The 21,057-nt window shown below is 59.4% G+C and overlaps 1 protein-coding gene across 6 annotated transcripts in view; it reads right to left on the reverse strand.

Moving 5' to 3' along the window:
* Positions 1-236: 236 nt before the first annotated feature.
* HSPA12A (heat shock protein family A (Hsp70) member 12A) overlaps positions 237-21,057 on the reverse strand; it is a 101,510-nt gene continuing 80,689 nt past the window's right edge. For 5 of the 6 annotated variants that reach the window (XM_036439181.2, XM_036439180.2, XM_045582135.1 and 2 more), the window contains 8 exons: positions 18,822-18,926; positions 17,885-18,001; positions 11,801-11,972; positions 7,531-7,617; positions 6,879-6,983; positions 4,898-5,156; positions 2,793-2,896; positions 237-1,680 (listed from right to left, as the gene is read on the reverse strand). In XM_036439181.2, the coding sequence (XP_036295074.1) occupies positions 1,040-1,680; positions 2,793-2,896; positions 4,898-5,156; positions 6,879-6,983; positions 7,531-7,617; positions 11,801-11,972; positions 17,885-18,001; positions 18,822-18,926 (1,590 nt within the window). In that variant the 3' untranslated portion in view covers positions 237-1,039. The remainder of the gene's footprint in view (positions 1,681-2,792; positions 2,897-4,897; positions 5,157-6,878; positions 6,984-7,530; positions 7,618-11,800; positions 11,973-17,884; positions 18,002-18,821; positions 18,927-21,057) is intronic. The other variant, XM_036439183.2, reaches the window with a different exon arrangement.

Genomic DNA, 21,057 nt, shown 5'->3' on the forward strand with positions numbered 1-21,057 from the left:
CGGCTCATCGATATTCCTAACTCTCCTTCCCTCTCCCTTCCTCTCTGTAAAAAGTCAATAAAATATATTATTTTTTTTTAAAAAAAATGTAGGAATAAATGGCCACAAGCTTCAGAAGGAGGAGTGTGAGCTGGGAGGACGGCGTTCATTTAAACCATGCATGTTTTCAAGGTGAGGAGCCGGTCCAGACTCCTGGGCTTGGTGATGGGAACACGGCAGAGGGCAGCCTCATTTTCTCACCCGGAAGTCCTAGAATTCCTGATGAATTCAGAAATGGGGACTTGGCCTTCTGATGCCGGAAGTGAGTGACACGGCGAATGGGATGCCGGGAGCTCTTTCACCTGCATTTCCATCGCAGCGAGTTTCCACCCGCTGGCACGCTGAGGTGTCCGCTCTCCCACTCACACCACTCCCCGGGGATCCGCCCAGGCCTCAGCGATGCTCCCCGGAACCAGCGTGGAATTGAAATGAGAACCTAAACTAGTGCCCAGGGCAGGCAGTCTTCTCCTACCGGGAAACGCGCTCCAGCTTCCCACGGAATCTCCACTTCCAATCGCACGACCAAAAAAAGCAATGAGGTGCATGGCGGGTGTGTGTGTGTGTGTGTGTGTGTGTGTTACAGCAACTGCCACCAAAGAGGGGTGAAAGGAATAGCCTCAGGAAGATGGAGAATCTCGTCCTGCTCTCCTTTCGAACCCAGGACAGCCTCAGAGCATCCCAAGTTCTGCTCGCAGGGGAGGTTGGGAGTGAGCTCATCCCTCTGCAGAGATGTGCCGGCTCCCTTGCCCAGTGGGTGTTTGGCCACCGGGGCCCATGAGACCAGCTGCTCTCCCCAAACCTCAATCCGGTGCGCCCTCCAAACCCCTCCGTGCTTCCAGCCCGGGCATTCCTAAGCTCTGGTCTCCTCTTCCCCGCTGCCGTCCAGGTGCGCAGCGCCGTGTCCAGGGTCAAGGGCCAGGGGATCAGGACGGTCGGGGTTGAGGTCGGCAGGTGCGGGTGGGCTGAGTCCGAGGGGCCAAGGCGGCCGGGAGGGTCCCGGTCAGTAATTCAAGAAGTCGATGCCCACCTTGACGCTCTTGGAGGTGGCCACGTCGACGGCCATGGCCTTGATCTCGGTGTCGCCGAACTGCATGAGGGTCTGGATCTCCCTGCGGGCGGGCGCGGCGGGGCCGCCGGCCGCGCCGCTGAGATCCAGGCGCAGCGAGCCGCACTTGCGGACGCCGGGGTCGGTGATGAAGCTCACGTCGTCGCGCTCCGAGCTGTACACGTTGATGACGATGACCAGCTGGGACGGCTTGGCGGGCGTGTAGCTGCGCTTGACCAGCTCGCCCAGCGCCACCGACTGGTCGGCGGCGATGAACTTGTCGAAGACGTCGGTGCACCAGCGGGTGCCGTCCTTCACCAGCAGCTTCTCGGGCGGGTGCTTGCCCTCCACGTAGCGGTTGAGCACGCCCACGCCGTAGGTGAGCGGCGACCGGCGCACCTTGATGACCGCCGGGTCCAGGCCGAAGAGCACGGCGCCCTTGAGGATGGTGAGGCCCACGTCCTGCGGGATGATGATGCGGCAGCGGTCCCCGAAGGCCGCCTGCACCGCCTGCTGCAGCAGCGGCGCCTCGGCGAAGCCGCCCACCAGGAACAGGAACTTGACGGCCGACACCTCGGGCTTCTGAAAGAGGTCCCCTGCGAGGGAGGAGGCAAGGACACCGAACTGGCACCGGAGCCAGCAGCCCGGAGGGGGGGAGGCCTGAGAACGTGGGGAGTGGACACGGCCACCTGGGTAAGGTGACCAGACGTCCCGATTTTTAACAATCTGCCCCGCGTCCCGAGGCGTTTTAAAAAAGTCGCGATGCTGCGGGACGCGGGACAGATTGTTAAAAATCAAGGCTGTCCCGCCAAAAGCGGGACGTCTGGTCACCTCACACCTGGGGAACAGGTGCGGTCTGAACAAGAATTTCTGGAGAGCCGGTCTTTTAGGCAGAGGGGGTTTGCACACCAATATGCTCGGAGCGTCAGCCAAAGCTACTGCTAAGGGGACACCTGTCTTCGCAGAGATGGTGACCGAGGAAAGGAGTGCTTCGTTTTGCCTAAAGGACCACTCCTCACCCTCACACGCCTGGGGCTCTGCTAGGGAAGTCAAGGCAGCCTCTTATCCATCTGATCCTTTGGGCCCTGGCGGGTACCATGCAGCTGGGAGTGCCCCAGGCACCCAGAGGTTGCTCCTTTGACCTCTGGTCAGGGCCCATGCCTGGGTTGTAGGCTCGATCCCCAGTAGGGGGCGTGCAAGAGGCAACAGATTGATGTCTTGCATTGATGTTTCTCTCTCTCTCTTTCTATTTAAAAAGCAATAAAAATATTAAATAAATAGATATTTTTCTTTGGTTTTCATAGGGCTTGGGGTTTGGTAGGTGAGGGGTCTGGAGTGGGGGGGGGGGCCCTAGATACTGAAAAGGGGGAGGCTCCCAGGCAGCAGAGAGCAGCATGGCCGGACGTTGTCACCCTCCTGTGGGGACCTCTCTCGGGCTCACACACAGCTGCTTCTCCCAGCAAGAGTTTTGGTTCCTGGTCTTCCCGCAGAAAGCAAAGACCGCGTTGCTCAGGGCCCGGGGCCAGAGGTCAGTCTGCTGCTCGGCCCCCAGCTCTCTGCCTGGGAAGCCGAAGGGAAATCGGGGTGAGGATGGTTCTTGGCCGCTTCCTCCCCGAGGGCCCGTGGCTGCCGGGTCGGAGATGCTGGGAACGGCAGTGCCCGCTCGGAGCTCCGCCCGGGGCCGCCGAGCCCCCCGGCCGATACTCACGCAGGTGCTCGATGATGCTGTCGATGGTCGGCTTGAAGAGGGCGTTCATGGCGTCGGGGCTCATCCTCAGCATCCCCTGGGAGGACCACTTCACAAAGTCCACGCTGCGGGGGCGGGGGTGGCACAGAGGGGGACGGGGTGAGCGGACAGACTGTGCCCACAGGCGGACACGGCCCTGGCGCAGCAGCTGGCAGCTCCGAGCAGCAGGGAGGGGGTTAAGGGCGTTGGAAGCACGCTCCCCTGCCAGGCCGGAACCCCTGGACACTCATGACACAGACTCAGCCTCTTCTGTTTCTCTTTGCCTACCCTCCCCTCCGCCCCCCCCGCCTCATGGCCAACCTTCCCTGGGGAAGTGGGAGCCGATGTCTAGTGCAAAGGACCAGGAGGTAAAAGCATCTTTCTCTCTCGGATGACCACACTTGGATGCAACAAGAGTTGGACGCGAGTCCAGCAGAGGCTCATGTGCTGTCGGCTAAGGCCGCCAGTGTGCTCGGTGCAGCCCGTCCCACGGCAGGGAGAAGCCTCGTCCCGCTGGTGCCCCTCGCTGTCCCCGTCAGAGGGCCGGTGTGCAGCAGCGGAGCCCTGGACGGGGAGTCAGGCTGCTGGGCGCCAGCCGGGCCCCACCGCTCAGTGGCCAGGGGACCTCGGGCAAGCACGTTCTCTGAGCCCCGGCTTTTCGTCTGCAAATCAAGGCCAAGAGCGCTTGCCTCACCTCCCTCCCAGGGGTTGCTGTGAAGGTGGAGTTAGAAAACACGTCTGGGAAGACACTCTGGAAACTTCCTGGTGCTACGGGAACGCCAGGGAATGCGGAGCGTGCAGTGTGCACCCGCCTGCTCTCCAGGTCCGAGGGGCTGAGCTAACGGTGGCTCCGTCCCTGCAGCAAAGCAGCTCCGGCTGCTCCCAGCAGCACGTTCTAGAGCACATGTGTCAAACACAAGGCCCGCGGGCCAAATCCGTCCCGCCAGGCCTTGCAATGTGGCCCGCACCGCGCTGTCATCACTGCACTCCACTGCGTTTCCATCACAATGACAGTTTATGACTGTTCAGTAAACCATTCGGCCCGCGATTTAGGCTGGATTTTAGATTTTGGCCCCTTCTCTGATTGAGTTCGACACCCCTATTCTAGAGGCTGCCCTGTCTCACGGGCCAGGAGGCCCTCCCAGGGCCCGGGCCGGAGGACGGTGTGTGCGGCAGAGGGTGACCCACTGGCGGGCTGCGGCCAGTCTCCCGGCGAGGGAGACCGGGAACTGTGCGGGCAGGACGGAGGAGTCAACATGGCAAATAAAAGCCAGACATTTCAGTAGCTAGACGCAGGTGCCTCGTGCAGGGGACCAGCAGGGAGGACCCCAGCCCGGGAGGGTCTGGCGAGGACCCTGCTCCCAGGGTGCAGCAGCTTGGAGTCAAGTCCACTGTCTCCCGAGAGGAGCAGGGCTTCTTAGAGAAGCAGCCGGTCGCAGGCGGGGTGGGGACGCACAGGTGAGTCAGGGGCACCCTCGCGGACTCAGGCGGAGATGGTTAGAGACCACAAAGGCCCGGCCAGTGTGGCTCAGTGGTTGAGCACTGACCTATGAACCAGGAGGTCATGGTTCGATTCCTGGACAGGCCCAGGCCTGGGTTGTGGGCTGGATCCCCACTGTGAGGTATGCAGGAGGCAGTTGATCAATGACTCTCTCTCATCAATGTTGTTTCTCTCTCTCTCTCTCTCTCTCTCTCTCTCTCTCTCTCTCTCTCCCTTTCCCTTCTTCTCTGAAATCAATAAAAACGTAAATAATAAACAAATAAATAAACACACCACCGAGGCCAAGGCAATGGGACTCAGGAGCCAGCCTGAAGGGGGTCCCACCGGCCACAACTGGACAATGGGAGCGTCCCTGAGGATCACATGTGCGTACGTCCCCGCGTTCTCAGTGGGACGCCCCCTTGTGCCCCGCAAAAGGAAAACCATCATCTGGAGGGGGCTGTGACTTCGGTAATTCTTTAGCCGGAGATGGTGCAAATGGGAAGAGAGAACCCAGCGCAGTCCCATCTTCCTCCTGAGCTGCGCGTGAGGGCAACCAGGCCGCCCCCCTCCCGGGCGCCCCGGGCCAAAGGCGCGTGGGACTCACTTGCTCTTGCGCAGGGCGTGCTCCACGCTGTGACCGCGGAACTTCTTGTAGTAATCGATGAAGGAGAAGGGCAGCGTGATGTTCAGCGGGTTGGTGCGGTCCGGGGCGGCCGCCCTCTTGCGAGACTCGAACGCGATCATCAGGTCGACCCAGGCGGCGGGACGCTTGATCTTGAACTGCTCGATGAAATCCTCTCCGAATATCTTGCACAGGAGCTTCTCAAACTCATAATCCACTCCCAAGGAGCCATAGGGCCCGCCTGCGCCGAGAACGAGACGGGGTCACCGTGTCAGGGGCGGTGAGGAAGGGACCCAGACCCTGAGGCCACCCTGGTCTTCTCTCAATCACACACCACGGAGCACAGCGAGGATGTCCCCTAGGCCAGTGGTGGGCAAACTCATTAGTCAGCAGAGCCAAATATCATCAGCACAAAGACTGAAATTTCTTTGGAGAGCCAAATTTTTTAAACTTCAACCTCTTCTAATGCCATTTCTTCAAAATAGACTCGCCCGGGGCCGTGGTATTTTGTGGAAGAGCCACACTCAAGGGGCCAAAGAGCCGCATGTGGCTCCAGAGCCACAGATTGCCGACCACGGACCTAGGCTCTCCCACTCCTCATGGAGAAGCTTTCCTCTAGAAACCGCTCGGCAATCACCTGTTTAAAGTTGGTTACATTTAGCTGAAACTGGTTTGGCTCAGTGGATAGAGCTTTGGCCTGCGGACTGAAAGGTCCCAGGTTCGATTCCGGTCAGGGGCATGTACGTAGGTTGCGGGCACATCCCCGGTAGGGGGTGTGCAGGAGGCAGCTGGTCGATGTTTCTCTCTCATTGATGTTTCTAGCTCTCTATCCCTCTCCCTTCCTTTCTGTAAAAAAAAAAAAAAAATCAATAAAATATATTTTAAAATAAATAAAGTCGGGTGCATTTAAATGGAAGCCATACATTTCGGTAACTAGGAGCATCAGGGTTTCCGCTCCCCCGAAGACACCAAGGACGGGACCTGGGAAGCAGGCAAGCCTCCCGCCGCCCCTGGGGCTGCTCACTCCTCACCTCCCTGACCGGGAGCGAGCCTGAGCCTGTTCTCTGGTTTGGAGACCCAAGCCCAGGGTCCTGGCCTCCCAGCAGCTGAGCCCCAGCCCCAGCCATGCGTGCCCTCAGGCTGCTGTCACATCCTCCCACGGCCCCCAGGAGCCGTGTTCTTGGCCAGGATCGGAGCCAGGCTCCCTGGGTGCCGAAGCCCCAGGGAGGGAGGTCTGTTGTAAAGGACATGGAACTGCGCTTTTCTAGCCCATGTTCAATAAGCCTCAGTGCCGCCCGGCGTGGCTCCACTGAGCACTGGCCTATGAGCCAGGAGGTCACGGTTCGATTCCCGGTCAGGGCCCAGGCCCAGGTTCGCAGGCTTGGTCCCCAGTGTGGGGCGTACGGGAGGCAGCCGATCAAGGATTCTCTCTCATCATTGGTGTTTCTATCTCTCCTTCTCCTTTCTCTCTAAAATCAATAATAATAATAATAATAATAATAATAAGAAGAAGAAGTAGAAGAAGAAGAAGAAGAAAATATGTTTATTTTAAGAAATTATAAAAACTTACCTTAGAAATAAAAAATAAAAAAAAATAAAAAAGCCAAAACCAGTTTGGCTCAGTGGATAGAGCGTTGGCCTGCGAACTGAAGGGTCCCAGGTTCGATTCCGGTCAAGGGCATGTATCTTGGTTGCAGGCACATCCCCAGTAGGGGGAGTGCAGGAGGCAGCTGATGGATGTTTCTCTCTCATCGATGTTTCTAACTCTCTATTCCTCTCCCTTCCTCTCAGTAAAAAAATCAATAAAATATATAAATAAATAAATAAGAAAAAAAAAGAAGCCTTATGCCTCCTCCTGCCGACTGTCCCCCGCGCTGGCGGCAGAGAGACCGGGATAAGCGGAGAGAAGTCGGGAGGGGGCGGCCCCGCTCGGGGAGGGGCACACCCGCCACGCAGCGCTCACCTGTGGCTTTGTAGAGCTCCTTGAGGTGTCCCTCCGGCAACCGTATCTGATGGACGGTCAGGTCCACGGTGCCACCGCCACTGTCCACCACCACGTACTTGTCGCCTGGAAAAGAGACACGGTCCACCCTTCACACAGACCGCTGGCCAGCCCCTCCCAGAACGGGCTGGTGGGCCGGGGGGGGGGGGGGGGGGAGTCCCCGGCCCTTCTCGTTAGCACAACGGGTTTGCTCGTTAGTGGCACAGCGGGTTATCCATGGCTCGAGAGAAGGCAATGATGTCTGCGAGGAGCGACGGTTTAGCGTGGACGGTCAAGAGCCCAGAGGCATGGATCTTTAAAAGATCCGGCGGACAGCTTCCTGCTGCGAGAAGAGCCGGCTATGTACCTGAAGGCTTAACCTGGAACCGGTGAGTGCCAGTCCCTACCTTTCCTCTGAAGAGTCTATGTGGCTTTCACACATGCCAAATCCCAGCCCCTCAAATAGCGCCCCCTGGGGGAGCAGTCTTTTAAAAGCCACTGATTTGGAAAGTTCTCCAAAAGGACAACAGGGACAAGTAGGAATGCAGTTTTGCCAGAAGCAACACACACACACACACACACACACACACACACACACGATTCAGCCAAGGCGAAGGACATTCAAGGACACTACCTTCCTCCAGCTCGGACCAGATCTCGCCTATGACATTCTCCACCAAAAAGGTCCGGCTCTGCCGATTGCGCCGCACGTGCTCCTTAGCTAGTGGCCGACAGAAAGAAAGGGAAGGCGGGTGAGAAAGCACGACAGAGACAGCGCGGCCGGCACCTGCAGTCAGCGGAGGCAGCAGCGTGAGCAGGTTAGGGACAGAGCACGCAGTGAAATCCCCAACGGTTACAGGGATGCAACCCCGGGAATGGCCAGCAGCTCTCCCAGGACCGGCGGCCGTTGCCACGGCCTTCACCGCTCTGTCAGCGTGGCAGACTGAGCCTGCACCCGGCCGGGAAGCCCGCCGCCTGGATGCGAGCCCATTCCTCCGGGGACTTTTGCGGGAATGAGCTCATAAAATGGACCCATTTCCTGGCTTCGCTGTCCCAGGGAAGAAGCGGTCTGCCAAGCAGCCTTCAGTGGACTCGGTTAAACAATGTCACATCAAGGAATTCTGATACAAGGAGAGCGGGGTGCTAATCCGGATCCTGGATAAACTGGACGGGAGCCCTAATCAGGATCTTGAATAAATTCTATAGGGACCATTTCCCGATCTTGTTGAAGCCAATATGCTCTTTGGCCACAAGGTGGCGCGTCTGAGACTGGCAAAGCCAGGCACCGGTTTCCTAGCCCTACAGGACCACCCAGCGGGGACACCACGCGTGGGATGTCACCTCCCACTGGCCTCCCCATAGCGCCATGAGGTGGACGGGGCATAAATCATGGCCCTCCCTTAGAGGAGGAAACCAGGGCAGGGAGGTTAGGTGACCAGTTCCCACACTGCCTTGCAGCCCCAAATTAACCCTCCATCCAGGGATCCTCCTGCCTTTGAGATTTAACAGTTTACAGTGAAGTCTGAAAAAGCAGTACACAAATGTGAAGGACCAGGAAAGGTGCTGTGAGAGGATACCTGGGAGGCAGCCGGGCACAGCCACAGTGGGAATTTGGGCAACTCAACCCCCACCCCCAGACCAGCCTCAGTTTCCTCATCCATAAAATGGGTATAATAATACGTGGCCTAAGTTCCTCGCAGGCAGAGCAGAGACGGGCTCTCGGATGGGTCCTAAGCAGCCAGTGTGACACCTGCTCACAGTGGGTGACAGTGAAGGCGAGCACCAAGCCCGAGACCCGGTGCCGTGGAGAGCGACCGCCTATGTGGCAGATCGAGGCTCTGCCCACAGCTCTGCTGCCGCGCCTTCTTCAGTCCCTGGGCGGGTGCTGCAGACTGCGTCTCTGTCTGCAGCTGTTTACCCACCAAAGGACCCTTGACCCTCTAGCCCAGGGGTCCTCAAACTTTTTAAAGTGGGGGCCAGATCACGGTCCCTCAGAGAGCTGGAGGGCCGGACTATATGAACTACTAATTCCTACTGTAACACCTCGGCTGCGCTCACTGCCCAAAAAACCTGGCGGGCCGGATCAGACTCCTCTGCGGGCCGCATGTGGCCCGTGGGCCGTAGTTTGAAGATGCCTGCCAGCCAGGAGCAGTGTTTGCAAAACAGCATCTCTGGGGGTTGGGATGGCAAGCCCTGGGCCAGCTCTGAGTTCCTCAGGCCCTGCGTTATGGTGGAGAGGCTGTCCCGGTGAAAGAGCGCCTGCAGGCTGGTGTGGTGCAGCTGGCTGGGCGTCGTCAGATGTACGAAAAGGTTGCAGGCTCCATTCCTGGTACAATTCCCGGTCGGGGTTGAGAACTCGCTCCCCGGAGGCAGCCAATGGGTGTTTCTCTCTCTCTAACTCTCCAAAAAGCAATAATAAAATAAAATAAAAAATCTTTTTAAAAAATTCTTACCCGAGGACATTTTTCTATTGACTTTTAGAGAGTGGAAGGAAGAGGGAGAGTCAGAGAGAGAGAGAAACATCGATGTGAGAGAGACGCATTGATCGGTTGCCTCCCGCACGGCCCCGACCAGGGCCAGGGATGGAACCTGCAACCAAGGTAAGTGACTGGAATGGAAGCCTGGACCCTTCAGTCCTGGGGCCGACACTATCCACTGAGCCCAACCAGCAGGGCAACAAAGAACATTTATTAATCAGACAAAAAGAGTTCCTGTAGGGCCTACAGCGACCCACACTCAGGCTTCTCTCCTTCCCCAGCTCCGGCCCCAGACGGACTCCATTGCAGACCTCGCAGTGGCATTTGGTTTCCTAAAACAACCTGGATGACTAACGGAACGGCATTCATAAAAAAACAGCCAAGCGAAGCTAACAAGACATGTTCTGAGCTCTTAAAAAGTGTATCCTATTTTCCAGGCAAATTAAGCCCATTTTGTGAAAAATGTGCTCTTTATGGCGCTCATTAAATCCTCCAGGTGTAAAATAAAATACCCACGGCAAGCCCTGCAGTGCGGTGTGTGTGTGTGTGTGTGTGTGTGTGTGTGTGTGTAAGCAAGGGGGACAGCGTGCTGGCTCAGTTCTCCCCCACAGCATCCTTTGGCTCCTCCTGAAGGAGCCCCAGGCAGAAGCGGCCGGGGGAGGGTCCCGGGCACCCCGCCCTCCAGTACTCCTGCTAAGTGCTCTGCCCAGCCGACAGCACCCGTCCTCCTGGGAGAGAGGTCCCAACGGCAGCCCAAGGCTGAGACACAGCCCTGCCTCCCGCCCTCTGAGGGGCACAGGCCAACCATTGGGGATTTAAAAACCCTAAAGATGCTCTGAGCACATGGGGCCGCAGCAGAGTCCTCAGGCACAGGACATGGGACGGGGCAGGGGGAGAAGGGGCAGAGGGAGACGGGGCAGGGGGAGACAGGGCAGGGGCAGACAGGAAGCGGGAGGAAAGGAAGCCTGGGGAGCAGCATTCCAAACAGCTCTCCCCTCAGACGGGGGGAAATGGTGGGGAGAGCGGTACTAGAATCAGCTAATCCTCCTGGATTTCTTTTTGGGGGCAACTAAGGGAGAGCCAGCCAGTGGGACGAGAAGCCCAGTCATTCCTGGTCTTTTCCATTAAAACAACGAAGGTGGAGATTGACACACGTTCGTCACTGCCTGTGTTTCAAACAGTGCAGATGACCTGGTCCGCGGCCAGGCTGCCCTCGGCCTGTGCTGGGCCCAGCACTGCTAAAGGGCAGGCGGAGCCCTGGATCTAATGGGAAGCCTGCCCCCCACCTCCCGGGTCACTCAGACCCGAGGTGCCAACACCGGGGCCTGGCGGGCAGGGGCAGCGGCTCGGGGACAGTGAACTTTGTGCCACCGCCTGGCGTCTGAGCTCAGTTTCCCCGGGCCTGGGTGAAAGGGCAGGCAGGGCCCTGGTGGTTACCCCTGAAGAGGACAGGAGGGGCCCGAGGAGATGGCGGGGTCCAGGGCCTCGGCTGGGCCTCGGGGTGGGGGCCACGGAAATCTTGGGAAGAAAGCTGTCCGGGGAACAGCCTGCGACAGTCCCGGCTGATGCCACCCCACTCCTCCGGGGCCTGGCCTTCGGGGGGTGATGGGTGGGGTTTTGCCCTCAGGACCCTCCCCGGGGACAGAGCTCAGAGCTGTGCCCCCCCCCCCCACCTCTCCAGCACTCTGGTTAGCTTCCAAACTCCCTCACAGAGGTGGCTTAGACCCCGACCTAAGGTGTCTGCGGACTCTGTGGCCCTGAACAGACCCACGGAGCGCTGGGGAAAAGAGTCCTGGGGACCGACTGGCACCAGGTGGGTACGAAAGAGGGAGAGCTCCTCAGGGTCCCCCCCTTCCCGTCTCCCCCCCCCCCCCCCGCCCCACCCCGTGTCCCTCGGCAGGTGGCCTCCCCGTGGCTAAGTGAGCATCAGCGGGCCGGGAGGCATCGGTCCTTCTCGTCCGCAGTCTAAACGCTCGCCAGGTTTATGGCCAAGACAGACAATGAGCTCATCAGCAGCGAGCAGCGCCAATGAGTGAGTCAGCAGTTAAGTCAACAGTCTTAATGGAGGAATTAATAACAGGAAAATGCGATTAATTGAGAGCCAGTTCACAGACGAGAAAGATTAAGAGCTTAGTAAAACGCAAGGCCGAGGACTGCTCTCAGGACCCCCTGGAGTTTGTGGAGAGCGGTGCCCTCCCCCCTCCAAAGGCCCGGGGGCCGAGTGATGAGCCAGGGCACCCGCTGCCAGGAGTCCCGAGGCCCCGGGAGGGACCGGGGAGGGGGCTGAGCACAGGGTGCCTAATGCCCACCTCTCTGGCAGCATCTGGATTCTTGGTGACAGTGCCCAGTGCATGTGAATGATGGCGGCCCGGAGACATGCAGGGCGGACGGGGGGAGCCGGGAGGGGGAGAGAGAGAGCAGAGGTACCCTGTGCAAACCCAGCTCCTACTGTGTCTCTGGAGCTGTACCCATTGACCGCGGACTTGCTGCTCAGCTCGATCATCTGGTGCAGCCGCAGCTTCCGGCAGTAGATGGAGGCGGCCTCGGGCTCCAGGGCGATGATGAGCTGCTCCGCGTTCTCGGGGGAGGCCAGGCCCGCCTGGAAGACAGGGGCAGAGGCTGGGACCGGGGCTCCCTGGGGGACGGTCCCCAGGACACCCCCACTCGGGGCTGGCACCTCGCGCCCTGCTGGTTTGCGGAATTCCCTTCATGGGCCCCTGCAGAGCAGAAAATTGGAGGCGATCGGGTGCTGGGCCCTAAGCGGGGCCCCCAGACACCGCAGAGCGGCCTAAGGAGATGTGCTAGCATCTGTGGGAAACACCAGAGCCTCTGGGCCACGGAGCCTCTGGCGCCTGGGGCTTACGTAGCCCCGAACTGAGGGGGCAAAGTCCCGGAATTTTTTTTAAAAAAATATATCTTATTGATTTTCTACAGAGAGGAAGGGAGAGGGATAGAGAGCTAGAAACATCAATGAGAGAGAAACATCGACCAGCTGCCTCCTGCACCCCCCCCACCCCCCCCACCGGGGATGTGTCCGCAACCAATGTACATGCCCTTGACCAGAATCGAACCTGGGATCCTTCAGTCCACAGGCTGATGCTCTATCCACAGAGCCAAACAGGTTTCGGCAGTCCCCAGAACTTTGAAAACTGTTGCAGAGGGGACAGCAGGTGGCCTGGTTTGGGCTGTAGCAGGCCCAGCAGTCTGATGAGTCAGAGCTAGCTCCAATATCGGGGGGGTGGGGGTCAGGAGTGGGGGGAGGAAACAAATGGCCCATCTCTGGGCAGGATTTTCCTGGATGGGAGTGGGACAGGGAGGCTCCCAGGCTCCGGGAGAAAGCCCTTCCTGGAATCCTGCAGAGCGCCCCCTTCTGGAGGGTGGGTGGGGAGGCAGCTGCCGCTCCCTCATTCAAAGTCCTGTCCCTCTCACAGCAGGAATGCTCTGATCTGCTCTGAGACACCTGGCTTGTTCCAGTGTCTCCTGGAGGCTCGGGGACCACCCTTCTGAGGGTGCCCAGGGAAAGGAGCCCGGCGTGGCCCCTTCCAGGTCCTGGCCCACCTCTCGTGGCCTTGAACTTGAGCACCAGATATCGCTTGTTCTTTTTTTTTTTTTCTTTTAATATATTTTATTGATTTTTTACAGAGAGGAAGAGAGAGAGAGAGTTAGAAACATCGATGAGAGAATCATCAATCAACTGCCTCTTGCACACCCTCTACTGGGGATGTGCCCGAAACCAAGGTACATGCCCTTGACCAGAATTGAACCTTGGACCCTTCAGTCCGCAGGCTGATGCTCTATCCACTGAGCCAAACCAGTTTCAGCCTCGCTTGTTGGTTGAAGCTGTTCGGGCCCCTGGGGTTTCCTGCCCGTCAATGTTTGTTGTCTTTGGTCCCGTTTCCATGGGAACCTCAGAGGCCGCACCCACTCGGCAAAAGTCCCGGCTCCACACCCAGCTCATGAAGCTTCATGGCCTCGACCTGGAGGCCGGGGCAGGCCTGCCTGACATCACACGTGCACAGTGACCTCTCGCCAGGAGGGGCCGCCTGCAGTCGCCGGTGGAAGGGGTGTAGCAGATGCAGTACCTGGGCGGGCTGGGAGGCCAGGTTAGGAGGGCAAAACCGAAAAGGACCTTCCGGATGCCGCCCATCCTTCACTCTGTGGAGAGAAGCCAGGGCTCGGAGCAGCAGGGTGACCTGTCCGGGGTTCCTGGGACATGGGCCTCCGTCTCTTAAGCTCCAAGGCACCGGACCCGTAAGCGGCCGAGCAGCCCAGGCCCCTGTCTCACACCTTGCAGACCAGCTCTGTCCTGGTTCTCTGCTCTCCCGGCCTGACGACTCCAGCTGCTGGGGTGGGGCCCCAGCCTCCGGAGGACTTGGACCAAACGCCCTGTGCCTCTGACGCTCCCCTCCACTGGCTTAAAGGAACAGCTACCCATGTACCCTGGGACGGCACCCGATGCCACACTGCCTGTAGGTACTTGCCTATGCCGTACCCAGACCAACCAATTAATTCTGTCTTCCTGAGCTACCACCAGCGCCAAGTGCCTGGACATCTCATGCTGCCAATCCCGAAGGCCTCCCGGCAGCGGGAAACCCCCAGGTGAGAGAGGGCCCAGGACCGAGCGACACACTCCTCCGTGCCCACCAGGCTTCAGGCTCCACCTCGTGCTCCCAGCGGCAACGCGGGTCTGGGCCCCAACGGCTGCTCCCAAAGTGGCCAGTGAAAAAAGCTGAGGGCCAGCCGAAACCGGTTTGGCTCAGTGGATACAGCGTCAGTCTGTGGACTGAAAGGTCCCAGGTTCGATTCTGGTCAAGGACATGTACCGTGGTTGTGGGCACATCCCCAGTAGGGGGTGTGCAAGAGGCAGCTGACCGATGATTCTCTCTCATCGACGTTTCTAGCTCTTTATCTCTCTCTCTCTTCCTCTCTGTAAAAAATCAATAAAATATATTTTTTAAAAAACAAACAAACAACAAACAAAAAAAACTGAGGGACAGGCAAGAGGAAGCAGCCGGTACGGGCAGACTCCACCTCCCCAGGAGGGGTCCCAGGCTGCCTGGACTCCAGGAAAAGGAGGAAACACGAGGGGACTCGCCAGGCTCAAAAGCCCAGCCGGCTCTCTCCGGGCAGGAGGATCTGGTGCCAGGAAGTGCAAGCTTTGTTTCTGGCCCTCCAGCCCGGCAGCTGTCCGGAGACCCTGTCTGGAGACCGGGGGGTCTATGTGCCTGGGACCAGGCCAAGGTCACCCGAAGCAGATGAGTGCTCCCTCTGCCTTTGCTAATCCGGCCCCCGGAGCTGGGACCTCCTGGCCACCGGGCCTGTCCGGCCTCTCCTGCACAAGGGGGTGTCCTCCCAGGGCAGCAGCCGGGCCTCCCTGCCCCCAGCACACAGGGAGCTGCCAAAGGAACGCATCGAGCATCCCTCCATCCCGAATCAGGTTCTGCCATTTCCTGGCGCTCATCTCTGCAAACCGGAATGAGACAAGCACTCGGCCTACGTGGCCGAGGACTCTACAGACAGAGCGCTTCAGCCAAGGGCACACGACCCCATGGGTCTCCTCCAGGAATCTGGGGCGGCAGGAGGGAGCGCCATCGGAGCGGCCCCTCGGAGCGCTGCTTCACGGTCCCCTGCTCCCGGGGGGAGGAGCAGCAGGTGGCGTCCCCGGCGAGGCCTGAGCCAGGGCCGTCCACGCTCCCCCGCCCTGCAGCCAGCTGGGAAAACCTGCCGGGACTGTGTTTACAGCCGAGAGGAAAGGCCAGGCGGCCGGCGAGCGCTCGCTGGCCGGGCGTCGAGCCGCGCGGGCCCTGGCCGTCCTGGGTGGCTCCTTCCTGCGTGTTTTCCTGATGTGTCTATTTGTCACCGCGCTCCGCTCAGAGAGGGGGGCGGATGTGAGCTGCAACGCGGCGCTGGAGGATGAAGTCATCCGTGGGGAAACATTGACTGAACGGGTTCTGGGACCTCCCAGGGTGACACATTCTAGGCAGAATGCCTCTGGAGAGAAGCAAACTGCTTCCTGTCCGGACAGCTCTCAGGACGCAGGGGGACTACCTCCCGTGCTAGGCCTCGTGGGCCTCCAAGGAGGGACCAGCTGTTCTTTTAAAAAAAAATTTTAAATCCTCCCCTGAAGACATATTTTTTTAAATTGGTTTTAGAAAAGGAGAAAGGGAGAGAGGAAGAGAAACATCCATTAGGTGCCTCCCAAACATGCCCCAACTGGGGATCGAACCCGCCCCCTACGTATGTGCCCTGATCAGGAGTCAAACCCGCGTGTCTGGTGTACGGGACCCAGCTGAGCGCCCGGCCAGGGCAGAACCATCCTCTCGCAGGATGCTCTTCAAGGGTCTAAAGGTGCCCCAGGCTTTATAAAAGGTAGAGGTTACCCTACTTTTCCAACAAGCGCTTGACTCTACCAGTGGCAGATACGTTGGGGGTTCACGGATGGAATAAAGTGCCTCCCTGCACGCCCTCTGCCCCCAGAAGTGTGAGGCTTCAGTGCACCACTGGCTTCAAGCTACCCGAGAGCAGGGACGGGCCCGGACGCACAGGGCACAGGTATGAATCCCGGCCCTGGCCCGCAGAATGCTCCCAGCCCAGGTTTGTTGAATGAATGAGTGACTGAGTGATCCACTCAGTGACTGTAAACTGAGCACAGTATCAAATCAGAACGTCTAAAGGTCCAAAATGAAGCTGCACAGCCCTGGCCAGGTGGCCCCGTTGGTTACGGCATCAGCCCAAACACCAAAAGGTTGCAGGTTCCACCTCCAGTCGGGGCGCATACCTAGGTGTGGGTTCAAGCCCCTGGTGGGTCATGTATGGGAGGCAACTGATCAAAGTTTCTCACATCAGGGCGTTGCTGTTGTTTTTTTCTCTCTCTCTCTTCCTTCCTCTCCTCTAAAAATCAATTTTAAAAAAAACAAAACAAAAAAGCATATCCTTCGGTGAGGATTTAAAAAAAAAACACTGTGCAATCTCGGCACCAAACAAAAGCCCCCCAGTTCTGAGGAGACGGCCTCTTCGCAGAGGGTCTCCGGCTTCAGAAAGCGGATTCCCTGTGTCCATGGAAGACGTCGTATCTGCCCTGCTCGGGACGGGTGACCTTCTACTCTCCGAGGTGCCATTGTGATTGTGCCAAACGCCAGGGGACGCCAACCCTTGCCCTCCGCCCATTTCCTTCCTCCTCAGCTGCCCCAGGCCTCTCCCCTCCCCCTCGCTGCCTCCAGCCCCCACCCCACGCTTTCAGAGATGCTGTCCTTGGAGGAGCCCCCCCCTCACCCCCCAGCTCTAGCAGCCCTGACACATCTGCCGGTCACTGCACCTCCTTCGTTTTCAGGCTAAAAATAAGCGCTGACCCCTTTCTGGGTCACACGTTTGTTGCTGGAGGCTTCTTCCTGTGAGCTGGAAATGAGGGTCAGAGCCATAAGGCTGAGTGTCCGGCCTGGGAAACACGCAGACCAGACACGGGGCCGTGTGGCCTCAGACAGCCGTTCCCGGGGTCCTGTCTTTGGCCATGGCCATGGCCACGGCACAGCCCGGGAGTCTGTGGCAGCTGAGGTGCGTCTGGGCTTCCTTCTCTTTAAAGGATTGCCTCTTTTTGGAACTTGCACTCTCTTCCTTCATCCCCATGAAAACAAGTCTATTTTGGGCAGATGCATGGCTGAGCCAGATTCTCACGCTGAGCGGAGCGGAGGAAGGGGAGAGACAGTCTGGGGTGGGGCTGGGTGGGAGGGAGGGGGGAAATGGGGAGGAAAGGGAGGAGAGGGGCACTGCCCTGACTCTATCTGCCACCTGGAGTAAAGCCCCGAATGTAGGGTACAGTCCATGACACCAGGGCAGGGGAGGAAGTGGGGGGAAGAGGGGCACTTAACGACCCTGCTGCGCTCAGGGTGGAGGCGGTGGGCGGTGGGTGTCGGCCAGGACAGGCTCGGCCCTCTGGCCACAAACCCAGCGTGGGAGGCATGTCCCCTGGTGGAGGGCGAGAGGACACCGGTGTCCATGGTGACATCCCCAGCCCGGCTCAGGCGACGGCTGTGGAGACTGACGTTCAGGGCACAGAGTTGCCAAGGCCCAGGGTGGCGCTCACGGCCCAGGGGAGGCAGTAAACACGCGGGAGCCAGCTCTGCCCTTGGATTAGAACCCAGATCGCAGGACCAGCCTGTCTTGCCAGGACGTCAGGCTCTCATGGAAGCCCTGTGCTGGCACAGTGGCCTGCAGCCGCCTGAGGGCTGGAGGCTGGCAGAGTTTGAGGCCCCAGCGGGAGGGGGAGGGGGGGTATGGGGTGGGGCAGGCACCCAGGAGGGATGGGCCGGAATGCCATCTCCATGGCGCTGTGTTGACTGGCATCCTCCTTAGGCGTGCACTGCCCTCATCCAGGTGTCTGCCACCGGGTGACAGCCTCACCCCTCTGGGGCGACCATGCGTGCTCCTGTGGGTTCCCAGGCGAGGCGGGCAGAGGGGAACAGACCTGTATTTCTGCCCTGGCACCAAGCGCCGTCTGCCCCGCCCCGCGCTCACCTGGTAGGCAGCTTGCCTCATGAATTGCTTGGCGGGCTGCTTCCAGATGGCAGGCACCGTGATGACCCATCTGACGTCCGCGTTCTCGAACTCCGAACCCGCCTGGTCGCTCAGCTCCTGCGGCCGAGGAGAGGGCAGAGGGCAGGTGGATGTGGCAGGTCCTCCTGGGGCTGCGCTGAGCTTTTTTCCCCCGCTTTGGGCCAACATGAAACGGCCGATTTTTGTTATTTCCTCGCGGGTCTGCACTGGGCTTTAAAGCAGGTGAGCGTGTGCGTGTGGGAAGGACTGTGAGCACACCTGCCGCCGCCCAGGCTGGTTTAGCCTCCGCAGGAAGAGCCGGCCTGGATGGTGGCTTCCTGGCTGCAGGGGCGCTAGCTTAGCTCTGCCATCCGCCAGCCGCCGGAGGACAGCTCAGAGGGGAAGGAACCTGACATTGACCCATCGTCTCCCTGGTCCCGCACTCCCGCTCGCTTTCCTTCATGAACCAGCCCACCACGCGTGGGATTTCGGAGACCTTCTCTACTTCAGCTCGTTTTGGCCCAGCATGCCACAGTCCCCTCTGGATCACCCACCGCCCCTCAAGTACCAGGCCGCTCCCTGTGAAGGCCTCGCTCCTGCAAGTCTCCTTGAACAGCTTTCTTCATGGAGTTTCTTTCACTTTTAAAATATATTTGTATTGATTTCAGAGAGAAGAAGGGAGAGGGAGAGACGGAAACACCAATGATGTCCCCTCTGTGCCAGGCATGTGCCAGACCAGGAACCGAACCTCGACCTCCTGGTTCAAGGGGCCACACAGTTCCCCAGTGGCTGCACCACTGTCCACTCCGCCCCACGGTCAGGGGGGCGCGTCCTGCTCTCTCCCTCCGGGCACAGTCTGGGTGGCGGGCGCGCCCCTCCTCCTTCCCCCCCGACAGCACAGGCACCGCCACGGTCCTACCTTCAGCGCCTGCTCCTTGAAGTACTGCAGGGCGTAAGCGAAGATCTCCAGGGCTTTGATCTTCTTGCCATTGGCCGCTGTCAGTTCTGTATCCAAGGTGAGGTCCTGGCAGGGAGAGGAAGGGGACAGTAGGAAGACAAGGAGAGGGGCCTTCCAGCTGCCAGCTTCGGGAACAGCTGCCTGCAGCTGCCGGAGGTGGGGGGGGAGGGGGGAGGAGATATGTGTGTGGGTGTGTGGTGGGGGAGGTAGAGAGGCGTGGCTGGTGGCCACGTCAGTGTTCCCCAATGTGTGAGAGTCCCCCAAAACTGGCCTGGAGGAAATGTCCTCGCCCTGTGCAGGAAGCCCTGGTTGTTCCCCTCAGCCCCACCTCCGCTTCTCTCCCCCCACCCCATCCTCTGGGAGCGAGGTTTCAGGGCAGTCACGGAGCCCAGGTAGAGAGAACAGCAGCAGGCGCCGCCGGTGCCATTTACATCTTATTTGCACCCGGGACACACATGGTCACCCTCAGAGCCCACGGAGGCCTCCATAATCATGCCAACGCACTGACATGCCTGGCGCTGAACACGCCTGAAGGGAGCTGCCAACCAAGCGCCCAGAATAGCAGAGCTCCTATTTTCAGGCTTTGCAGCCTGGTCCTCGGGAGTCTGGCACCGCGCCTCGCTCCCTCGCCAGGAGCGAAGAGACGTGAGCGCGGGCCTGGGTGGAGGATGCTCTGGGACGCTGTATGGACCGGGGTAATTCAAAACTGAGGGGAGACGTCCCCCGGCTGGGGATGGGCAGAGGGAGCCCCTGAGCCTCCGGAACCACCAGGCTCGCTACTGCTGGGGCAGTCAGTGGGGCCTCCGGATGGACCCCGCTGGGCAATGGGGCGTTGCCTCGGAGTGTGAAGGGGCAGTGAGCTGCTAACCCTGCCTCGGGAAGCCTGTCAGTCATCCTGACCCACCTGCACAAGCTCCCGGATGCTCAGAAAGACACCCCAGCTTTGGGGCACGGCTCCCGGACTCAGGAACATTGCCCAGCCCCTGGAAGCCACAGGCTCCGCCTTTTACAACTTCCTGTGTGTCCACCTCTGCAGGCTGAGTGCAGCACTGCATCCCCTTGGGCGAAAAGGGAGGGTGTGTTCCTAGCAGGAGCCTGTCCGAGTGGTAGAGAGACCATCCTCCCCCCCAACCCCCACCCTGGAAAGCAGGGTGCTGGCGGCTGGGTTGCCCATGAGTGCTTGTTTTGTCATCTGCACGCACGTCACGGCGACAAAGGACAGCAATCAGGGGAGCTCGCCCTGGCTAGGACTGACCAGTACCACATGGCGGGAGAGCTGTGTGTGTTCTGATTCCCTTTCTCCTCACAAAACCCCCGGGGACGGAGGCATTGCCAGTGTGTCCATCGCACGGATAAGGTAAAGCAAGGCACGGAGAGGCCAGGGGCTGGGATTAAGCCTCTGGAAGGGGCAGGACTGAACCCAGGCTGTCTGCCCTAGCGTCCGGACCTTATACACCGTCACCACCCTGACTCTTCACGGAATGGTGTGTTTAAGCGGAAACAGTTCTATCCTCCGGCCCAGCCTTCTCCGTGCAGCTAGAGGGGAGGCCATCGTTGACCCGGACAGTGTGTCGGGAGCAGCTCTGCTCCGGGACCTGGGCCGCCAGCTGCCGGGCACCTGATTTCCTGAGCTTCCCCCTCCCCCACGCAGGGGGTTAATGGGCCGGACTGGCTAGTTAACACCACTGCCCTCATCCCCCCGAAAGCCCCTGTCCCCACATCCCTCCTTCAGGATCCCCTAACCTCCCAATGACCCTATAATCCCAGCCCCCCAGGCCTACGCTCCTGCCAGCATCCACTCTGATGGGTCAGTTTCCCAGGCAATCAAGTCACAAAATATTCTCAACATCTCCCTGCCCACGTGTCCATCACAAAGTGCTGTGCGCTCCACCAACGCAGTGGTGGGCAAACCTCGGCCCGCGAGCCCCATGCGGCTCTCTGGCCCCTTGAGTGTGGCTCTTCCACAAAACACCACGTGTGGGCACGCACGTACAGTGCGATTGAAGCTTCGTGGCCCATGCGCAGAAGTCGGTTTTTGACCTGGGAGCGTCTATTTTGAAGAAGTGGCGTTGGAAGAAGTGGGGGCGTCGGTCACATGTGGCTCTCGAGCCGTGGTTTGCCGACCACTGCACCGACGCATTGGGTGCTCGGGTAATTTCCGGAATCGAGGTCAGTGGGCGTGAATGTCTGCCCGGGA

This window comes from Pipistrellus kuhlii, unplaced genomic scaffold (assembly GCF_014108245.1).
Source record: "Pipistrellus kuhlii isolate mPipKuh1 unplaced genomic scaffold, mPipKuh1.p scaffold_m20_p_15, whole genome shotgun sequence".
Lineage (NCBI taxonomy): Eukaryota > Metazoa > Chordata > Mammalia > Chiroptera > Vespertilionidae > Pipistrellus > Pipistrellus kuhlii.